The sequence below is a fragment of the Prionailurus bengalensis genome, chromosome A2 (assembly GCF_016509475.1).
Source record: "Prionailurus bengalensis isolate Pbe53 chromosome A2, Fcat_Pben_1.1_paternal_pri, whole genome shotgun sequence".
Classification (NCBI taxonomy): Eukaryota; Metazoa; Chordata; class Mammalia; order Carnivora; family Felidae; genus Prionailurus; species Prionailurus bengalensis.
The window spans coordinates 125,750,714-125,774,576 of NC_057348.1; the positions used below are offsets into that span (position 1 = coordinate 125,750,714).

Here is a 23,863-nt window from a genome sequence, read left to right on the forward strand (position 1 = left end):
GCTCCACCAGGGGTGAATCGGTAACCAACAAGGTGAGCTAACACGAGTGTAACTGTGGGGAGTCCGCAGCGGAAGCTGCAGCAGGCGACCTCTTCGCTGTGCCAGGCCACCAGAAAGTGACAGCGCCAAGGGAATGTGGGGGCAACCGGGACCTAATCTCGCTTTCCACCTCGAGAGTCCTGGAAGCCAGGACACGGGGATGGATGAAGACACAGACACCTGCCTCGAAGTGTCTCTCCACTCGCACCCACAATGCCGCCAGGTCGTTATCTGGGAGTGGAGGCTTGGACGCGGCTCCCGCCCCAAGCGCAGATTCCCAATCTGGCCTCTTCCAGGGGTGCCTCTTTGCCTTACGCCAACTCCGTAAGAAGGCCCTAAGGCCAACCAGGCGGCTTCCGCAGCTCCAAAACCTGACGTGAAATTGAGCGGGGCGGCACTGACAGAGGCCATCTTTAAATCGGGCAAAACCCCACCCTCGCAGCCCACCGGTCACTCCCTCTCCTCGTCCCCGGGCTTTTCACCGAGAAACGTAACGCAGTTTAACCTCAGAAGCAGTGTTGCAGGAACACGCACAGAGGCCCGACTATCCACGACCCCGGAGGTGCCAAATCCCGCCAATTTAAACATGGCGGCTAAACTTGAGCAGCAAAAGAGCAGTGATGCCAATGAAGTCATGTTCGAAATGGAGAGAGGCGGCGGGGAGGTGAGGGAGTACTCTCGCGAGATCGAAACTGGCGTCGGCTAGGCCCGGAAGCCTTGTCTGAAGGGGCGGGGGCGGAGGAGGGAGCGGGATTCGGGCGAGAGCCAGTGGAGGAGTCCGCCCGCTGTCGCCTGCGTAAGCGGGGCAGCGACGCCGGGCGGCTACGCCGCGGAACCGGCGTAGGCGGCTTTGGAGAATCGGCGGGCTGCGCTGCGCCCGGGCTGGTCGCGGAGGGGGGAGGGGATGTCGGTCAGTGCGAGATCCGCTGCTGCTGAGGAGAGGAGCGTCAACAGCAGCACCATGGGTGAGTCTCAGCTTTGGGCCGCCGCGACTCAGGTCGTCGGCTCCAGACTTGGGGGGGCTCTGCGGCCGCCAGACCGAACTGGGGTAACGCCCTGAGGCGATGCAGGGAGCAGCGGCCGGAGGAGGTGGGGTGGGCCGACTGCGGGCCCGGGGCGCGGCGACGGCGCGCCCGGGGGGAGGGGAGAAAGCGGCGGTGACAGTTTGAATTGAATGTGAAGAGAGCCGAGGCGGCGGTATTTCCTGTGCCGCGGCGGGCGGGCCAGGGGAGCCGGGAGACGTGAGCCGCGGCCTCGCTCGCCCCGCCAGAGCGGCCCGAGCAGGGTCGTCTTCGCCTGGCCCGCCGGCTTCCCGCGGCCCTGTTTCCTCCCGTCGGCGGCCGTTGCACCCGCGGCGGAGCTCCCCTCGTGGGGGAGTGGGGCTGGCGAGGAGGGTGGGGACGTGTGTGCGCGCCCCGGTGAGGGTGCTGTGTGGGCCGGCCCGGGAGGGCGGCGGCGGGGAGGGAGGAAGAAGGATGCACCAGGCTGAAGCTGCGGTGGAGGCGGCGGCGGCTGCAGAGGCTCCAGCAACCGCGTCGCCTCCTCGCTCCTCCTCCTCGTCTCTCGGGGTTTCCTTTCCCCAGGCGCGGCCCCGAAGGCCAGTGGATGGCGGGCGAGGCTTGAGTGCGGAGGCTAAGGAGTCTGGTTTGGACCTAATTTTTAGGAAAAAGGGGAAAAGAACGCCAGGGAAGGGCGCCCCCCCGAGGAGTGGGAAGGGTGGGAAGGGTCGCTGGAGAAGGGAGGGGAGTTGGAAATAACTGGTGATGTTTAAGGAAATTAATTTTTGAAAATATTTCACTGTTCTTAGTTATTCTCTTCAGAAACCCTTTCATTTCCTTTCCTCCCCAACGTATTGGAAAAAGAACAAGGCCATTTCATTCACATTTTCCACTCCTGAGTTCCATTCCATGCTGTGTGTATAGTAGGAAATAAGCAACTGAGATTTTTCTAATACGTTTCCATTTGCTAAGTTACATTTTGAAAGTGTCCTGTTTCAAACCTGGGTTTTTTGTTTTTCTTTTTTGTTTTTTTGTGTTTTTTTTGTTTTGTTTTGTTTTTGTAGTGTAGGGAAGGGATTTGTGACGTCCAGGTGTTCGCTTGGTTACTGAAATAACTTATTTTTGCGAATTTATGGTTATAGTTAAACTTTAAGATTTCTTCTGGCTTTATTATTTTGATGGAACGTAAGAATACCTTTCTGAGTGCCCTTGAGTTCATCCTCCTCTCACGGAGTATATAAGCAAGTTGAGGAGGAAACTTTTTAGGCATCAAGCGTACGGGGATGGACGAAATTTATGATCTTGATAGACTGCAGGATGGTGCCTTAGCAGGATAAAAACAATTACTAAGCTAGTTACTGCTGCCTGGAACCCTATTCCTCCCAAATAGCGAGTGAAGGGGCAGGGGGGAGGGCAGGAAACAATCTTTCATTCCACCCAGCTGTTCAGTGGGTGGGGCTAGAGGAGATGGGGTTGAGTGGAGCTATGAAATAAATGTGAAAGCTACATAGATGGTTTGTATGCTAGCATTGCGTCCTTCTGTGGTGGGACAACACGGTGGAGCCAGGTCCTGTTAATACAGTTATTAAAAATATCGCATACCCTCTGAGGCTTACAGACTTGAAGCTCATAACTGGTGATGGAGATTTATTTTATGTTTATGTCAAGTAGATTTTAATTTACAGAAAGGGCATTATATTTTTGTAATTTGGTTAAGAATTTTTGGTTTCTGGTTTTGATTTGGAGATAAGGCATTCAGTGCATTAACTACATGAAAGGTAGGGTTATGGATAGATTATGTTTCAAAAGTTTTTGTATTTGTGCATTTTCCCATAGAAATAAGTAAGTCTATGCCAGAACTTCTGAGCTAGCCTAACACAAGGTAGGACTCCTGACAGACGTTAGAGCAATTGTGATGGGTTAATGACAACACACACGTAGGTAGGTAGGAGGAAGAGTTAGATCTGTGGTTTCCAAGGTCTCAATAATGGGGGGTGGTCAGATGACAAGACCAGTCAGAGTGAAGATAGTGAAGAGCAGGTTGGTTTCAGACTTTGTGTAATTTGATAATATATATATTCAGTATATATTCTATTCTGGGATTTGCCAGTGAAATATTTTGTGACAACTACCAGCTTAAAACCACGTTTTACATTTTGAGCTAATAAGCTCTTTTCAATTTTTGACAAGAGTTTGAAAGTTTTTAACTTATGTATTTTACTAAATTTTGAGACAAAACCTTGTGTGTGTGTGTGTGTGTGTGTGTGTGTGTGTGTGTGTGTTTTCCCCGTAACTAAATTTGGACTGTAAATGATATTACATTTATTGTACCATGACACTGATGTAGGAAAAAATGTGTTTTTGAGTAGAATTTTAAGGTAGCATGATTATGGGTTGGGCTTGCCAGATGAGAGCATACTGTTAGAGACTGTTGGTCTCTAAAAGCAGTGTTTTGCAGACTTTATGTTGAGGCCTATTAATGGGTCTTGAAATCCATTTTGTGGATTTCTACTAATAATTTTTAAAAAATGAAAAGAGAAAATAGTACATTGCAATTAGTATGGATTTTGGGGGTGTTAATTTTTTTTTATACATATTGTACATTAGGTTGGGTTATAACATTTTTATTAAGAATTGTCAAGGGGCACCTGTACGGCTCAGTCGGTTAAGTGTCCGACTTGGGCTCAGGTCATGATCTCACCGTTCATGATTTCAAGCCCTGCATCCGGCTCTGTGCTGATAGCTCAGAGCCTGGAGCCTGCTTCTGATTCTGTCTCTCTCTCTCTCTCTCTTCCCCTCCCCTGCTCACACCCTGTCTCTGTCTGTCTCTCAAAAATGAATAAAAACATAAAATTTTTTTTTTAATTGGAAAAAATTGTGGAAAAAAATTAGGAAAGCACATGGAGGATGTGTAGTATGGATGAGTCAAGTGGAAGGTCTTTAAACATTATGGCAGAGTGTGGAGGTCTTGATCTGAGAAGGGAAGACTTTAAATGCTATTAAGTCCTTGTGGCTTTTTCTTATTTTGGATTCATTTATTCTGTACTCTGTACATGGAGTGTGGTTTGAGAGATCTGGGACCTCCTTCTCCTTGAGAGGATGTCCTCTCTCAGAGCCAGATAGAAACCAGGATGGGTCCCAAAAGAAGATATTATCCTTTAGTGACTGCTCTAGGCCTTAGGGAGAAATATACATATTGTTTTGTCCATTTGCATTATCAGAAATCAAGAGAGCCAAGTTTGAGTGTGAGCCTGGGGAAAGGAGCCAAGGAGGCAGTTTGGTTTGCTTTCAGTGTTGAAAGCCTTGGGCCAGACATAGAGTCCTTTTGATTTGTGCCTAGTGCAGTCCAGCTCTCCAGAGGTAGGGACTACATATAGGGATTTGAGTTCAAAGTAATAACAACAGAGAAATATAGTGTAATGATTAAGTGCATGGGCTTTGGTGTCAGGCAGACATGGGTTTAAATCCTGGCGTTGCCACTTACTAGGTGTATTAGTTAAGATACGGTTAGATTAGTGTTTTTCAAACTGATGAATGACCTTTTCTTTCTTTCCTTTTAAAATTTCCAGTCCCCTATTGACTGATATTGTGAAAAGTACAGCAAAATTTTTAAAAATGAAGATGAAATAAAAAGGGGAAGTACAAGTCCCAATTTTTTATTCAACCCAACAGACATAAAATTATTCTGCTATAAAAATTTCCCTTTCGGGGCGCCTGGGTGGCTCAGTTGGTTAAGCGGCCGACTTCGGCTCAGGTCATGATCTCACACTCCGTGAGTTCGAGCCCCGCGTCGGGCTCTGTGCTGACAGCTCAGAGCCTGGAGCCTGTTTCGGATTCTGTGTCTCCCTCTCTCTGACCCTCCCCTATTCGTGCTCTGTCTCTCTCTGTCTCAAAAATAAACGTTAAAAAAAAAAAATTAAAAAAAAAATTTCCCTTTCTGTCCTCCCAGTTTCTATACTTCTCTGATGTAAACTGATAAACAGTTCAGACTGGCTCACTGGTTCACAGACCATACTTTGAATAGCCCTGGATTGGACCAGGTTGCTATAATAAATAGCCCTAAAAGTCTTTGTGAAGGTAGCCAAAGATGAGGTTTTGCTTGTCATTCTAAAGTTTATGTACCTTATTTTAGGCAAGTGTTTCTTTTTTTTCTTTGATGCTTATTTGTTTTTTATTTTTTTTTAACGTTTATTCACTTTTTTCAGAGACAGAGAGAGAGCATGAATGGGAAAGGGGCAGAGAGAGGGAGACATAGAATCCGAAGCAGGCTCCAGGCTCTGCGCTGTCAGCACAGAGCCTGACGCAGGGCTTGAACTCACGAACTGCGAGATCATGACCTGAGCCGAGTCAGACCCTCAACTGACTGAGCCACCTCGTCGCTCCCGTGTTTATTATTTTTGAGATAGAATGTGCATGTGCAAGCAGGGAAGGGGCAGAGAGAGGGAGACAGGATCCAAAGCAGGCTGTGCACTGACAGCAGAGAGCCCAATGTGGGGCTCAGACTCACAGACTGTGAGATCATGACCTGAGCTGAAGTCAGACACTTAGCTGACTGAGCCACCCACGTGCCCCTAGGCAAGTGTTTCTTAACTTCAAAAGTGCTTGCAGGCTGAGGAGAGTAAATAAGCATCCCTTGAGGTTGGGGAGTAAAGCCTGAAGCTACTCCTGCTCACATTGTTTTGAATTTTTAAAAAATTTATTCATGTGACATTTGCATTTTGTTTGCTTTATATGCAGTGGTAAAGAGGATTTCTCTCTCCTTACCCACCAATCTGGAAGTAAAAATGGACTCTGCTGACTCTCCTGAAGAGGTCACATGTTTAATCTCTTCTGTTTACCTCTGGGGCCACAACTGAGTTCATTTGAGAGGCAAGGCTCCAGGTCAGAATTTCACATTGGCACTGTTGTAATTTAGAGTTTTATACTTCTTTGTTTGGGGGACTGTCCTGTGCATTGTACAGTGTTTACCAGCATCCCTGTCCACTGCCCACTAGATGCCAATACCACTTCCCCAGTTGTGACCAAAAAATGTTGCAGACCTTGCCAAATGTTACAGGATGGGGGGAGAATGACCCCAGATTGAGAACCACTGAACGAGGTTGATGGAGAAGCCATTGAGGGATCATAGGAGATGGAGAAGGAAGAAGTCTTTCTTAGCCATCTAGTCCATAATTATTCCTTGTAGAGCTTTCACCATAGGAATTAGGATCTTACATTAGGGATCAGAATCACCTAGGGTGAGGTCAGCCACAGCCTCTTGTTAAAAATGCACGGACACCTGGGGCGCCTGGGTGGCGCAGTCGGTTGAGCGTCCGACTTCAGCCAGGTCACAGTCTCGCGGTCCGTGAGTTCGAGCCCCGCGTCAGGCTCTGGGCTGATGGCTCAGAGCCTGGAGCCTGTTTCCGATTCTGTGTCTCCCTCTCTCTCTGCCCCTCCCCCGTTCATGCTCTGTCTCTCTCTGTCCCCCAAAAAAATAAATAAATGTTGAAAAAAAAAATTAAAAAAAAAATGCACGGACACCTGAGTGACTCAGTCGGTTGGGTGTCTTCGGCTCAGGTCATGATCTCACAGTTTGTGAGTTCGAGCCCCACATTGGGCCCTGTGCTGACAGCTCAGAGCCTGCTTCGGATTCTGTGTCTCCCTGTCCCTCTGCCCCTCCCCTGCTTGTGCTCTGTATCAAAAATAAATAAACATTAAAAATAAATTTATTAAAAAAATGCAGATTGACTGGTTCCCACCACAGACCCAGTGATCCACATCTCTAAGAGGGACCCAAGAATCTGCACTTTTAAATGTTTTCTGAACTAAGTAACTTTATTGAGGTATAGGTTTCATACAATAAAATGCACAGATTTTAAGTGTTCAGTGAATTTTGGTAAATATATACACCTTGTGGCTTTTATTCCAGTCAAGATGAAGTACATTTGCATCACCCCAGAGTTTTTCTTTTTTTTAATGTTTATTATTTTTGAGAGCAAGAAAGAGCGTGAGCGGGGAGGGGCAGAGAGAGAGGGAGACACAGAATCTGAAGCAGGCTTCAAGCTCTGAGCTGTCAGTACAGAGCTTGACATGGGGCTCAAACTCACGAACTGCGAGATCATGACCTGAGCTGAAGTTGGACACCCAACTGACCGAGCCACCCAGGTGTTCCACCCCAGAGTTTCTTATGCCCTTGTGCAGTTATTCTCTACTGCTCGGTGTAATCACTGATCTGATTTCTAATATGCATACGTGAATTAAAAAAAAGTTTTTTTAAAGAAATAGCTTTAATGAGATATAATTCATATGCAGTGGATTCATTTAAAGTGCTTTTTCTCAGTATTTTTTTAAAGTCTTTTCCCCCTTTTTTTTTTGAATTTTTTTTTTTAACCTTTATTTATTTTTGAGACAGAGGGAGACAGAGCATGAATGGGGGAGGGTCAGAGAGAGGGAGACACAGAATCTGAAACAGGCTCTAGGCTCTGAGCTGTCAGCACAGAGCCCGACGTGGGGCTCGAACTCACGGACTGCGAGATCACGACCTGAGCCGAAGTCGGACGCTTAACCGACTGAGCCACCCAGGCGCCCCTCCCCCTAACTTCTTTATTGTGAAAGGTTTGAAATGTGAAGAAAACATGAAACAATAGTAAAATGATCATCTTAGTACTTTTAAAAGCATATAGATTGTGGTAGTCTTCTGGAGTTTCATAAACCGTAGGCCTGGCATAAGGCCCTGACTGTTTTTTGGAAAAATTAAAACCATTTTTTTCCAGTTTTACTTTCTTTGTAAAATATATTTGAAATATTCCTGCAGTGGCAGTTTGGGAGTTTTGTGAACTTCGTTGGTGTAACAAATACTTGGCTGCCAACATGTGTCAGGCACTGCAAAATAGTAGCAATCAAGAAAGCTATGGCCCATAGCCTTATAGATTTTACATAGTATTTTGTTCTCATTTCTGAAAATGCTTTTCATTCTTTGGAGGAGTTTGTATTTGTGAAATAGGTAATACAATCACTTGGTTAAAAATTCAAAAGGTTAAAAAGAGCTCTGTAGTGAAATCTTTCTACTCCTATCCCCAAGTAACCTAGTTTCCTACTCCTAAGGCAACCTATTTAAGTTATTCGTTTTTTCTGCTAAAGTTGGTAACACATACAAGCAAAAAACATGTTCCTACCTTCGTCACCCATGGTAACATCAGACACACATTCTTCCTCACCTTTTAATTTTTCCCACTTAGTGTATTTTAGGTTATTCCATATCAGTGTATGAAGATCATTCTTATTCTTTTATACAGCTATATAATTCCATTATATGGATAGGCTGTGATTTGTTTAACATGTCCCTTTCTGATAAGACATTCATTTTCAGTATTTTGCTATTATAAACCATAACGTGAGTTACTTGAGACATTGATTATTTCACATTTGTTAGTATCTCAGAGCTGTTGAACCCTTTGACATGAGACATTATCAGCTAAAGTGGTAGTATTGATGTTAAGTCATTACGAGCCTAGTATTTCAACACTCAAATTCATTCAACAAACAAACACATCTTGTGCTATGTGGTGTGCATCGGGGATACTGAGTTAAATGCTGTGACAGTAGAAACTGAAGGCATGGTAATTAAGAGCTTAGGTTCTGGAGTCAGACCTGGATTCACATTTCTAAAGCTCAACTGAACCTTGGACAAATAACAGAATTTTTTTGTTTCCTTCTTTGTAAAGTGGGAATCATAAAGTTACTGGATAATTAAATGAGAATTAAATGAGATAATAACGTCTCAAGTCCTTAGCCTCACATATTGAGCAGATGTTAGCTTAAAAAAAAAAAAAACTTATCAAACTATATGGCAATTGACTATATACTTTTCTGCCTTCATTTTTAAGTTTCTTAAAGTCAAGGACTGTGTTTTGTTCACTTTTGTATTCCCTACCTGGCATTTACTTAGTAAATCATTTATGCTGTGACTTACAAATTTGTAGCGTATACAGTGAAAGTACAGAGCAAGATACCCTTTCTAAATTGGAAAAGGTAAATCTTTAAAGGTAGAAAGGAGTAATTAGGCAGAGGAGGAGGAAGGATACTTACTCTAGGCTGAGAACTCATGGTAGTTTATGAGATAAGCAGAGATCTGGTGTTCTGTGCTGAAGATTAAAAATATCTTTTTTATTGAAGGATTTTAAAAGGGAAAGAATGGTAACCATGAGCATCATGATGATAATTCCAGTAGGGATAGATAGAACACCAAGGCGGGGCCAGCAAACTGTGGGAGGTCCTAGGACTAAAAGATAAAGGACAGAACTAGAGTAGTGGCAAAGAGCATGTTTTTGCATGGTATGTGAGAGGATATAAGTGGGGAGTAATGAATCCAGAGTATCTAAGCTTGAGTAAATGGTTGATTAGTAGGTATCCTATCTTGAAATACATAATTTAAAACATGAAAGTGAGAGGCCTGGAAAACATTTAAGTTTGCATGTCTGGCAGTCTCAATACTAGGAGAGACCTCTAGGATGGAAAAGATTATTGTGAATTTATTTGTGCTTTGAATTTTTACATTTACTAACTGAATCTACCATATTGAACAAAAGCTGTACTGTAAGTTTGGTCAGTAAATTTGTTGGTAATACTTTTTTTAAGACTTAGTAATTGTGGTTTGGTGAGCAGAGTTGAAGGAAATTGGAATAACATCATTTGTGTGAAATTTCAGTGTCCTTCAAGGTTAGACCGAGGTTACCAATTTCTTAAGTAGTGCTAAGATACTATTTAAAATTTGAACTGATACATTTTATGGCAGTAGTTGTTACACACTGAGGGTCATGCTGGTAGCTCTTCACATGAATAACATTTTTTATCTTTATATGTTCACGTTGTCCATTGAGATTGTAATTGAAGTGCTTTTTTTTTCTTTTTGAGGAAGATTTTGGTATGTATTGTTAACTTTAGAGACTACTGTAAATACTTTGGATGAGATCATTATTTTTGTAAGAGGAAGTAACATCTATTGAAGTGCTTTCTGTTTATACTATTATTTAAGCAATCAGGGTAATTAATACCTGATTTGTTACATGTAGCAAATGAATATATTTTAGTAATGAATATATCTTCAAATGTCAACACTTTAAACCATTTTTAATTTTAAAAAGTGTAACAGATATACTTAGTTGCTTTTATGATTAATTTAAACAAATTAACCAGGAGGGGGAAAAAGTCATTAAATTATTTCAATCACTGAAAGTTAATTTGTGTTCTTTCTTAATTACATATTTTTTTTCATGGTTGTAATTAGTGGTGTATTAGTGGTTAGTGGTTCTTAACCCTGGTCAGACGTTGAAAATCTTTCCAGTGCTTAGCACACTCAGAAGCCTATTAATTCACTAAGTATCAGGTGGGCCCCAGAAATTTGCATTTTAAGTATTTCAGGTAATTTTGATGAATAGTCAGAGCTGATAACCTCTGATGTGAATTATATGGTATGAGGCAATATATGTAAAAGTACTACTCTGTGAACTCTTAAATTTTATTACAAAGTCATGGTATTATTCACTTAATATTTAATATAGTTTTTGGTGTATTAATCTATATGCAGATTATTTTAATGTGTACATAGTGTTTCAATGTTGATATCCTAATTTGCATAGCCATTTCATTATTTTGAGGCATTTTTCAGTTTCCATATTTTAGATTTGTAAGTGGTATTTTAAAGAATATCTTTAAACAAACTTTTTCTGCCTTCCCTTGTTATTTTCCTAGGGTTCTAGGGTATTCGTTAGTTTAGCACCTTAAACTGGTTTTCATTTACATTTCTTATATTACTAAAGAGAGATATTTAAACTGATTAGCTTCCCTACTTTCAGTAGAATATACCAAACTTGTTAAAGTCACCATCAGGAATATTTGGGTTTATGCTGTGACTTATGGGGCTATTGAATAATGCATTATGTGAATCATTTTTGTTTTATCTTTTTTGTTTTTATTTTTAATGTTTTATTTATTTTTGAGAGAGAGAGAGAGAGAGAGAGAAAGAGCGCGCGAGCATGAGTGGGGGAGGGGCGGGGGGGAGGGGGTTGGGGACACAGAATCTGAAGCAGGCTCCGGGCTCCGAGCTGTCAGCACAGAACTCCATGCGTGGCTAGCACCACTCACCAACTGTGAGATCACGACCTGAGCCGAAGTCGAATGCTTAACTGACTGACCCACCCAGGTGCCCCAGTCTGTCCTTGAAGTTTGTAGCTATCTAGTTTGCTGTTACAAATCTGTGTTTTAGTTGCTCAGTTTTTATTTCTCGGTTTATTTCTTTATTGAAAGTCTGCTATCAAGTATTGAGTTAGATTTCCATTTCTGGTTCCTAGTTATGTTCTATAGGATTGACAGGTGAGTGGAAAGGAAATACATTTGAGTAGAAATGATTCTTCCATGGATGTGTAAAAAATAATGTGCAAATAGAAAAGGACTGCAAACATTCTTCATATGGTCACTGTATAATTTGCAAAGACTGTAATTGCTCAGAAGGCAGGATGCTTGATGTCTGTTTTCTTGTTCCTGAGAAGTGAATGAGGTGAACATTTCTGTAGTGTAAATTTGGAAACATGAGAACTTGGCATGAAGAGATGAAACTAGTGATTCTAGATAGAACTAGGATCTTGTCTTAGGATTTGTATAAGAATATAAAAGTCATAATTAGAATTAGGAGTTACTTTATGAGATGCTTAATTCAGTTGTGTGCTAAAAAAATAACTGGAATGACTGAGCTGATAAGCAGATCCATCAAAAATACTTAAGTTTGTGTTTGACCTTGGTGCTATGCTGTTAAAAAGATGTAATTTTCTTTTCTTTTCTTTTCTTTTCTTTTCTTTTCTTTTCTTTTCTTTTCTTTTCTTTTCTTTTCTTTTTTTTTAATCCTGGAATAATTTTAGACTTGCTGAAAAGTTGTAGCCCCTAACATTTTGGAAGTTAAATATTTGGTCAGCAGGAGGAAATGCAGAAATAACACCACAAGCATACAAATGCAACATGTTGTATGAGATAAGTGCACTGTCAACATTAGTGCTGGCCAGGAGTAAGGGAATAAGGGAGGAGTTTTATGCTTAACGCACACATCTTTATTGGAATCTTGTTGAAAGTTTTTAGGAGGGCTGGGGGGAGATTCTATTGCTCTTTTTTTTTTTTAAGTTTCTTTTTATTTTTGAGAGAGACCCTGCATATGCAAACAGGGGAGGGGCAGAGGGAGAAAGAATCCCAAGCAGGTTCCATGTTGTCAGCACAGAGCCTGACACAGGGCTTGATCCCAGAACCTTGACATCATGACCTGAGCCTAAGCCAGGAATTGGACACTTGACTGGCTGAGCCACCCAGGCACCCCTCCATTGTTTTTTAATTGAAGGATGGGTGTTCTAAGTATAGTCGGTCATTAGTGGATTCCATTTAACAGATCATCAGCAAGATTCTTATTCCCTACTTTAGGCTTAGGCCCAGGTATCTGTTTTTATCAAGCTCCCCAGATGCTTCAGTTTACAGCCAAATTTAGAAATCACTTACTTGCAACATAAAAGTCCAGAGACTTTAATAATAGCTGTCATCTATTGCACAACCACTATAATAACTATCATTTATTATACTTATTATGTGTGAGGTGCCAAATATTTCATATATACGTTACAATAACTTTATAATGACATTATCCTGGTTGAAGGCTCAGAAAGGTTATGTAACTTACTCACCAGTGTGTAGTTCTAAGTTACAGCAGATAATGGAATTCAGGTTTCTAGCTGTATTTATACTATTACTCCCTCATTAAAAACTTAGACAATTATTTTAGGGTTTACTTGGTTGGGCTTTTTTCTTCTACTCAGATTGAGTCATATTCTTTGTATTTTTGCCCCTGCTTATGCTGTTCTTACCTTCCTTGAAGTACCATCCATCCATTAAGGAAGGCCCAGCTCAAAACTACCTATTCAGGCAGATTTTTCCCAATTATCTAAGCCTTTGATGATCTTTCCTTTTCCTTGAACTCCTAGAAGACTACTCTTTTGGTAACAGCACAGTCAATTTTTTATGTATTATTGGTTACTGTTCCTTTTTAATATTACAGAGTTTATTGGTGGGGTAGTATAGCAGTATTGCCATGTGTGACATGCTTTTTTTTTTTTTTTTTTTTTTTTAAGTTTATTTATTTTGAGAGAGACAGCATGTGAGCAGGGGAGGGTCAGAGAGAGGGGGAGAGAGAAAATCCCAAGCAGACTCTGGGCCATCAGCATAGAGCCCTGTCAGGGTTCGATCTCATGAACTGTGAAATCGTGACCTGAGCCGAAACCAAGAATTGGATGCTTAACCGACTGAGCCACCCAGGCGCTCCATATGGCATGCTTTTTGAGCCACCTACCAATCTCTAGCTTTATTGTGCATAGTACTGATATTGAGTAGAATATTTTTTATAATGAAATATAAATTGAAAGCCTTGGTTATAGGTTAAAATTAGAATTTGGAGTTTTGAGGTATCAAATTATTTTGGTTACTTTGGTAGCTCAATAAAGCAGGCTTTTCAGATCTTTGGTTTTAGAGTAAATTTATAAACATACAGATACATTTATCATAATTTATTGATGAATGAAACAGTAATTAATATAACTTGGTTTGCAATACAGTTTTTTTTAAAGTATTTTCTTAGGAACTATATTACTCTGCTAGGGCTGCCATACCACAGATTGGGTGAATACCACAAATTGGGTGGCTTAAACAACAGACTTATTTTCTCACAGTTCTGGAGGCTGGAAGTAAGTCCAAGGTCAAGGTGCCAGTAGGTTTGGTTTCTTTTGAGGGTTCTTCCTGGCTTGCAGTCAGCTGCCTTCCCAGTATGTCTCCACATGGCCTTTCCTCTGTACACAAGTGGAGAGAGAGATATCTCAGATATCTCTTCCTCTTTTTATAAGGACACCAGTCCTTTGTGATTTGAGGCCCTACTCTTAGGACTTTCTTTAACCTTGATCACGTCTTTATTTTCTGTTAAATTTTTTTTTTTTAATGTTTAGTTTTTGAGAGAGAGAGAGAGACCGAGTGTGAGCAGGTGAGGGACAGAGAGAGGGAGACGGAGAATCCAAAGCAGGCTCCAGGCTCTGAGCTGTCAGCACTCGGGGCTTGAACCCATGCACGGTGACATCATGACCTGAGCCAAAGTCAGATGCTTAACCAACTGAGCCACCCATGCGCCCCTTGATTACCTCTTTAAATGCCCTGTCTTCAAATGTAGATAAGGATTCAACACATGAACACAATTCAGTCCATAACAGGAATGGAATTTTTATTTTCCTATGTGGTGTTGTAATGTAGGTAAACGACAGAAAAATTTTTTAGAAAGATAATCTTTGTGTTGATTTAATTTTATTAGGCAAGCAGTGCTATGATGAGTATCAGTTAAACATTTTATGAGTCATGGGATTAGATATTCTGACAAAAAATGGCTTTGATGTCTTTAAGAAGCTAGTTTGGGAGATACATACTAGAAATAATTTGAATTCTTTGATGAAACTGCTGTGTTATGTTCAAAGTACAGAGTTTGTGTGTATGTGTGTCGTAAGTGTGTAAGGCACAGTAGTGACTGATTAAAATGAACTAAGTTAATCCTTTGAAAATTTTGGGTATGTTTTTAATCCTTCTTGTGTTATTCTTTTGATATTTTTACAAGATCTCAGGATTGGAAGATGTATAAAGTCACTTAATTATGCAGAAAGTGCTCTCCTTTCCCCTGCAGTATACCTGTCAGGTAGCTGTCTAACTCTGCCCTGTCCAGTACTGTAACCATGAACAGAATGGCTCTTGAGCACTTGAAATGTGTCTTAGTCTGACTTGAGATTTGGTATGAGGGTACAATACACAGACGATATTGAAAAGACTTTGAAAAAAAGAATATAAAATGTCACAGTAATTTTTATATTGATCGCAGGTTAACATGTTTTGAGTATATTGAGTTAAAAATATTGTTACTTGTTTCTTTTTGCTTTTTAAATTTTTTTTTTTCAACGTTTATTTATTTTTGGGACAGAGAGAGACAGAGCATGAATGGGGAAGGGGCAGAGAGAGAGGGAGACACAGAATCGGAAACAGGCTCCAGGCTCTGAGCCATCAGCCCAGAGCCCGACGCGGGGCTCGAACTCACGGACCGCGAGATCGTGACCTGGCTGAAGTCGGACGCTTAACCGACTGCGCCACCCAGGCGCCCCTCTTTTTGCTTTTTAAATGTGGCTACTAGAAAATTTTAAATTGCATGTGTGGCTTGTGTTATATTTCTAATGGATAGAGCTGGTCTAGCCTGTGTTAAAAATCCACTACCTTCTTAAAAATAAATTTTTTTTTTAAATGTTCATTCATTTTGGAGAGAGAGAGAGAGCATGATTGGGAGAGGGGCAGAGAGAGGGAGACACAGAATCTGAAGCAAGCTCCAGGCTCCAAGCTGTCAGCACAGAGCCCAAAGCAGGGCTCAAACTCACGAACTGAGAGATCATGACCCCAGCCAAAGTTAGACGCCCACCTGACTGAGCCACCCAAGCGCCCCTAAAATCCACTACCTTCTGAGGATGCATATTGCATCTTTGAATAGCTGTCACTATTAATTTTTTCTATTTTTGTGTATATATGAAGTCTATCTTTGATATTTGTATTCAGAAGTTCTCATTTACTCTTTGAGATCAAAAAGACAAACCTAATTTCTTTTTTTTTTTTTTAATTTTTTTAATGTTTATTTTTGAGAGAGACAGAGTGTGAGTGGGGGAGGGTCAGCAGAGAGGGAGACACAGAATCTGAAACAGGCTCCAGGCTCTGAGCTGTCAGCACAGAGCCTGACATGGGGCTCGAACTCATGCACCGTGAGATCATGAACTGAGCCGAAGTCAGACAACCCAACCAACTGAGCCACCCAAGCGCCCCTAGTTTCTCTTTTTAATATTATTATTAACAGTCTGGACACAACTTTCTCTGAGTCTTTTGTAGAGAATTTGTCTTCACTTTTTTTTTTTTTAACGTTTGTATGACAGGGGGTTGTATCTCTCCAATCATTGTTATTACTCCCTTCTAAACTTTCTTCATTTTGTCCATATCTCTGCTGATACCAGGAACTGAGTATCATGTGATCTTAAAATTATAGATCAGAATAAATTTATCTTTTTTTCTACATGCTATAGAAGTCTGTTAATGAGGCCTAAAGTTAAATTACTTTTTAGAGTGCCTTTAGTTTCTTATTGACCTATGGGCCTAATGTCAACTAAGATGTTTCTGTCTTTGCTTCTTGTGCTGTTGTTTTATCTTGCTTCTTCAACGCTTTTTTTTTAAAGAGGAGATTGTTGGTTGATAGGTGAAATGTGTTCTACCTCATACTACATTTGTGGTCACGTTTTATAGTTCTGAATTAATCTGAAATTTTGTCTTCAGATTCCAGTTTGGGGTGGGGAAAAATGACATGGTTTGTATCCAAGTATTTCTATATTAATTTCATTTAGATTTTGAGTGTGTCAGATAAAGTATTTATCTTTCTCTGCGTTTATCATCCCCAGGTTTGACAAGCATATCTTTTATGTTTTTGTGTAGAATAATGTTATCTGGGTTTAATTAAGGATGGATCCTTGTGGTGTATAATTATGCTGAAGTTGACATACATCTAGTCAGCTATTAATCCACCTTATTTTAGTATTCCAACCTTTTTTTTTCTGTCTTGATCATGTTCACATCATGATTGAAATCTTGTGAGAATTTGCGCCTATGATTTCTTCCTTTGCAGTCTAATGAACTTGTCAGAAATGGAAAATAAAGAACATATGACTTAACCTATTAAGAAAAATCAATACTGGGGCGCCTGGGTGGCTCAATTGGTTAAGCGTCCAACTTCGGCTCAGGTCATGATCTCACAGTTTGTGAATTTGAGCCTCTTGTCGGGCTCTGTGCTGACAGCTCAGAGCCTGGAGCCTGCTTTGGATTCTGTGTCTCCAGCTCTCTGCCCCTCCCCTGCTCATGCTGTGTCTTTCTCTCTCCTTCAAAAATAAATAAACATTATAAAAAAGAAAAACCCGTACTGAGTTGTGGTTAACATTACTTCATTTTCTTTCTATGTGATCCTTTTGCTTTTTGTTTTAATGGAAATGCTTTAAGTTCTTTAATAATAACTTGGAAGATAGAAGATTGTATGAAACCAAATTACTTCCAAGTCTAATTTGCAGAATGCCGCCTATATTAAAATTTGATATATTTTCTTTTTGGCATTTTTTTTTTTTTTGTAGACTTTTAAAAAAACTGTAATGATGGTGGCACATTTTGCTTGGGTAAGTCCATAGGTTAAGTCATAGATATATCTATGCTTAACTTTTAAAGAAATTGTCAAGCTATTTCCCAATATAGTTGTAACATTTTATGTGCCCATCAACAGTGTGTAAGAACTCTAGTTACTTCACATACTCAGCAACACTTGGGATGGTCACTTTTATTAATTCTAGCCATTCTAGTAGAATTGTAGAGATACCTCATTGTGATTTTAATTTGCATTTTCGTAATGACTCATGATTGTCCAGGTCTTAAGTGCTTATTTGCTAACCATAGATCTTTGGGGGTCTGTTGAAAGCTTTGGTCCATTTTTAAGTTGGGTTATTTGTCTTAATTGACTTGTATATTTTAGATACTGGTCCTTTGTTAAACTAGTCCTTTGTTTCTCATAGTTTTTATCCACTGTCAATAATTTTTGTTTGTCACAATTATTATTGTACAGTTAGCCCCACTATGATCTTGTTTTCATGTTACTACATTTTTAATTGGAATTCTTTTGTAAGAAACAACTATTTTGTCTCGTTTATTTATTCAGTTATTTTTTAATATTGGTATGAACAAAGGAAATTAATTTTATCAGTTTTATTGCTCAAATTGTCCTGGATTTGACCATTGGGAGCTCTTTCAGTCTGGCTCCCATTCATCCTTTCAGCATGCCTTATCAGTTTTGGGGAGCATTTCCTTACTCTCTGGTTGATCTTGTATTTTCCTACCTAAGCCCTTGAATCAATCACTTCTCCAAGGAGTCTAGTTTCTTTTTATTTGAGAATGGTGTTTAGAAACCAACTTCTGAGCACTGAAAGTTTTCAGTGCTATTAGGATGTCATTGCTTCTAGGTGTTTCAAGCAGATAGATCTAGGAAATTGTATATTTATATACACCTAAACATCCGTATTCATATGTACCTATGTGTGTGTAAATATATGTGTGTGTGTGTGTGTGTGTGTATTAAAAAATGAGGAATTAGTATTGATAAACCAGTTCCAGTGCATTAACACAAGGTTCAGTCTAGCTTTTTTCTTTTCCTTATTTGTAACTCCTTTCTTCAACAGTGAAAAACCTGGCTCTCATCCACAATTTATTATGTATTTGATTCTGGTGTATTTGTAACTGTATTTTCATAATTACTTTATAGATATATTTGCTTACTTGACTGTAGTCTTTGTGTATGCTTCTTTTTAACTTTAGTCTTAAACTATACAGTCAGAATATTGTTTTCTAAAATTAACTTGTGTTCTTTTCTTTCTCACCATGTTCAGTGAAGTTATGTTATTCATTTGAAATACAGTTTCATTTGTTACTGTTTCCATTTTGAGCTCTTCTCTTATCTTCGCTCATTTGGATTATTTTTTATTGGGATATGTGAAACATTACTATGGTGTTAATAGTCAACTCTATAATAAACAGTATGTCGAGAAGTATCTCGTGAGTATGTCTCACCTCTCATCCCTTTTACCCTATTCTCATTTCCCCTGTCACTTTCCCATCCACGTGTATGTGTAACCAATGTCATTAGTTTCCAGTTTAGTTTCTTCCTATCTTTTTGCACAAATGAGATACATGTAAGAAAGAGATAAACAAGTTACATATGAAAGGTAGTATATTGTAGACACTGCATACCTGGTTCTCTAACAGCTTTATTAAGATACAATTCACATGTGCCACTAAAGTTCACCCCTTTATATTGTACAGTTCTGTTGTTTTGGTGTATTCAGAGAGTTGTGCAGGAATCCTGCTATCTACTTTTAGGACATTTTCATCAACCCCAAAAGAAACCATGTACCTATTAGCAATTACTACTGCATTTGCTTCGCTTCCCAGGCTTTGGCAACCACTGCTCTATTTTCCATCTTTATAGATTTGCCTATTGTGGGCATTTCATACAAATGGAATCATACAGTACTTGGTGTTTTGCGATTAGCTTCTTTCACTTAGCATGATGCTTTCAAGATGCATCCATGTTGTAGCATATATTAGTACTTTGTTCCTTTTTATTTTTGAGTAATATTTCATTATATAGATAATACCACATTTTGTTCATCCATTCAAAAATTGATGGGGATTTGGGTTCTTTCTACTTTTTGGCTGTTGTGAATAAAGCTGCTGTGCATATTTAAGTACAAATTGTTGTGTGGACTTAACGCTTCCACTTCTCTTGGATGTATACCTAGGAATGGAAATGCTGGGTCATCAGGTAACTGTATGTTTAACTTTTTGAGGAACTGCCAGTCTCTGCCAAAGCATGTGGCATTTTACATTCCTGCCAGCAACGTATGAGGGCTTCCATTTCTCCACATCTCTGTCTACACTTAACATTGTTTCTCTTTTTTATTTTAACCATCTTAGGTGTGAGGTACTGTCATTGTGGTTTTAATTTGTATTTCTCTAATGGCTCATGATATTAAGCATCTTTTTTGAGTGCTTATTGGCAACTTGTATATCTTCTCTGGAAGAATGTCTTTTTGAGTGCTTTACCCAATTTTTAATCAGGTTGTCTTTTTATTTTTTTTATTATTAACAAACCATTCCTAATTCAAGGTCATGAAGATTTATGACTGTTTTCTTCTAAGAGTTTTATGGATCTTGATCTTACATTTAGGTCTTTGATCCATTTTAGTTTTTAAAAAATGTTTATTTATTTTGAGGGGGGAGGGGTGGGAGATGAGAGAGAGAATCCTAAGCAGGCTCTGTACTGTCAGCACAGAGCCCAGTGCAGGGCTCAGTCCCATCAACTACAAGATCATGATCTGAGCCAAAATCTAGAGTCAGATGCTTAACTGATTGAGCCACCCAGGCTCCCCTAATCCATTTTGAATTAACTTTTGTATATGGTGTGAGGTGGGTATCCAGTTTCATTCTTTTGTATGTGAATATCCAGTAGTCCTAGTAGCATCTTTTGTTGAAAAAACTGTTCTTTCTCCATTAAGTTGCCTTAGCAACTTGTAGAAGAATAGTTGACCAAAAATGTAAGAGTGTATTTCTGGACTGTCAGTTGTAGTCCATTGATTTGTGCGCCTGTCCTTATAGTTGTACCATGCTGTTTTGATGACTATAACCATGTCAATGAGTTTTGGAACTAGGAAGTGTGGTACCTCTAGCTTTGTTTTGTTTCCAGATTGTTTGGCTATCCAGTCTCTTTTGAATTTCCACATGAATTAGAGGGTTAGTTTGTCAGTTTCTACGAAGAAACCAACTGGGACTTTGATAGTCTTGGCCTTGAATTTGTAGAGTATTGCCTTCTGAACAAATTGTCTTATCTATGAATGCAGGATACTTTTCATTTACTTAGACCTTTAGTTTTTTTGAACAATGTTTTACAATTTTCATTGTGTAATATTTGCTCTTTTGTTAGATTTATTCCTGTTTTTATTTTCGATGGTATTACAAATGGATTTTTTTTTAAGTGTCATTTTGGGTTGGTTTTTGCTAGTGTATGAAAATGTAATTGGTGTTTGTATATTCATCTTGTTTCCTGCAACTTTGTGAGTGTATTTGCGCACGTGTGTGTGCACACGTGTGTATGTGTGTGTTTTAGTGGATTTGCTAAGGTATTTTATTTATAAGATCATATCATTTGTAAGTAGAAATAGTTTTACTTCTTCCTTTCCAATTGGGATGGCTTTTATTTTTCTTGCCAAGTGCCTTGGCTTGAACCTCCAGAACAGTGTTGAGTAGAAGTGGCACTAGACATCATTGTATTGTTCCTGAAGAGTGAAAGCATTTAGTCCTTCACCGCTAAGTATGATGTTCACTGTGGGTTTTTCTTAGATGTGCGTTATGAGTTTGAGGAAATTCCCTTTTATGCCTAGTTTGTTAAGTGTGTTTATCATGAAAGGATGTTGAATTTTTGCCAAGTGCTTTTTTTGTGTACTGGAGATGATCATGTGTTTTATTGTTATTGCTTTATTTAGTTAATATGGTGTATTACTTTGGTTAATATGTAGAACCAACCAGTGGATGAGTTCCACTTGTATGGTGTATAATCATTTTTATATTGCTGGATTTGGTTTGCCAGTATTTTATTGATATTTTTTGTATGTAAGGGCATTGGTCTGTTGTTTTCTTTTGAGGTGTTTGTCTGATTTGGTATCAGGGTAATGTTCTCTCCTCTTTTGTTTCTTGGATTAATTTGTGAACAATTGGGCAGTCTTTAAACCTCTGATAGAATTCACTAGTGGAGCCATTTGGACTTGGGCATTTCTTTGTGGGAAGATTTTGGATTACTAACATAATTTCTTTATTTTTTATAGGACTTAAGATTTTTCTATTTCTTCTTTAGGTAGTTTATGTCTTTCTAGGAATTTTTGCATTTCTCTATGTTTTCCAGTTTGTTGGCATGCGCTTGTTCATAGGTTTCCTTATAATCTTTTTTTTTTCTGTAAGGTTAGTAGTGATTTGCTCTCTTTCATTCTGACTTTAGTAATTTGAGTGTTCTCTAGTTCTTTTCTTGATTAGTGTAGCTAAGGTTTGTCAAAGTTTAATCTTTTCAGTGAGCCAACTTATGGTTTGGTTGATTTTCTTTATTTTCATTATATTTATTTTTATGTCTGCTCAAGTCTTCATTTCTGTTTGCTTTGCATCTAGTGTGTTCTTTTTTTAGTTTTTTTGAGGTGAGTGTTAGGTAATTGATTTGAGATCTTCTCTTTTTAACATAGGCATTTACTACAGCTGTAACTTTTCCTTTAAGTTCTGAATTAGGTGCATTCAGTAAGTTTTGGTATGGGGTGTGTGTGTGTGTGTGTGTGTGTGTGTGTGTGTGTGTCTGTGTTATTACTTATCTCAACTTTTCCGGTTTCCTTTAAAATTTCTTCTTTGACCCATTGGTCACAGTGTAGTGTTTAACTTCCACAGATGTCATTTTTTCAATTTTCTCCTGTTATTAATTTATAAATTCATTCCTTTGTGGATGAAGAACACAGTAGCTCATTTCAGCCCTTTAAAATTAAGACCAAAATGTCTAATATATGGTCTGTCCTGGAGAACATTTCATGTGCATGTAGAATGTATTTTGCTGTTGTCAGATGCAGTGTTGAGTCTAGTTGTTATGTTTAGGTCTTCTGTTTCCTTGTTTATCTTCTGTGTACTTACTTTACATATTTTGAAAATGAGGTATTGAAGTTGAGCTATTGTTGAATTCTCTTAATTGCCCCTTTCGTTTTGTCAGTCTTTGATTTGTATATTTTCGGACTCTGTTTTTAGGGGCACGTATGTTTATAATTGTTATACCTTCTTGGTAAATTGATGTTTTAATCAGTATAAAGTATCTTTGTGGTAACAATTTTGTCTTAACGTCTGTGTTGTTCCCACTCCAGCTCTCTGTTTTTTTTTTAATCCTTTTTATTTCAAGCTGGTTGTGTCTGTGATTCTAAAAAGTTTTTGTTGTTGTTGTTGTTTTGTTGTTTTTTTGTTTTTGTGCACCATATAATTGGATCACGGGTTTTTTTTTTTTAATTTTTTTAACGTTTATTTATTATTCAGAGATGGACACAGAGCGTGAACAGGGGAGGGGTAGGGAGAGGGGAGACACAGAATCTGAAGTAGGCTCCAGGCTCCAAGCTGTCAGCACAGAGCCCGATGCAGGGCTCGGACTCACGAACTGTGAGATCATGACCTGAGCCCAAAGTCAGTCGCCTAACCAGCTGAGCCACCCAGGTGCCCCTGGATCACAGTTTTAAATGTGTTCAGCCAATATTTGTCTCTTTATTGAGTGTTTAATCTGTTTCATTTACTCTGGGTACTGAAAGGTGAGATTTATATCTGTCATTTTGCTATTTGTTTTCTGTATATCTTATGTCTCATCAGAATCTCTGGTTCTGTTTATTTTATTTTTTTCTTTTTCTATTTCTGAGTTACTTCTTTTTTTGTTATTGTTGTTAAGCAGATATTTTCTAGTGTACCATTTTAATTCCCCCCACCCCCCTACTTCTTGCTATATTCTTTTGAGATTGTGTGTATGTCTGGCAGGAGCATTGTTCTTGGGATTATAGTTAATATCTGAATTTGTAACATTATAATCTGGGTCATTATAGGGACTCCCATTATATATATGTTGGTATGTTTGAGTATGTTCCACAGTCTGTGGTTCTGTTCATTTTTTCCCTTCATTCTGATTTGTATCTTTTCCTTAGACTTGGTTAATGTTATTTGACCTATCTTTAGATTTGCTGATTCTTCTGCTAGCTCAGATATGTTGTTGAGCTTCTTTAGTGAAGTTTCATTTCAGTTGTACTTTTCAACTTGAGAATTTTTGTTTAGTTCTTTTTAATAATGTCTCTTTACTGATATTTCCCACATTGTTCTCATACTTTCTTTCAGTTTTTTTAGAAATGGTTTCCCTTAGTTCTTTTAACAGATGTAAAATAGCATATTTAAACTCTTTGCCTAATGTCTGGATTTTCTCAGGAAATAGTCTTTATTGATTGTAAACCCCCCCCCCCCCATATATGGGACATTCTTTTTTTTTTTTTTTTTGACATGTTTCATAGTGTTTTGTTGAAAACTGGACATTTTATTTTTATTTTATTATTTTTTTAAATGTTTATTTATTT

The 23,863-nt window shown here is 39.1% G+C and overlaps 1 protein-coding gene across 4 annotated transcripts in view; it reads left to right on the plus strand.

Moving 5' to 3' along the window:
• Positions 1-793: 793 nt before the first annotated feature.
• SEPTIN7 (septin 7) overlaps positions 794-23,863 on the plus strand; it is a 118,819-nt gene continuing 95,749 nt past the window's right edge. The window contains exons 1-2 of one of the 4 annotated variants that reach the window (XM_043589248.1): positions 827-1,004; positions 2,479-2,480. In XM_043589248.1, the coding sequence (XP_043445183.1) occupies positions 944-1,004; positions 2,479-2,480 (63 nt within the window). In that variant the 5' untranslated portion in view covers positions 827-943. Of the gene's footprint in view, positions 1,005-1,088; positions 1,129-2,478; positions 2,481-23,863 lie in introns of those variants that run through there. The other 3 variants (XM_043589249.1, XM_043589250.1, XM_043589247.1) reach the window with 3 other exon arrangements.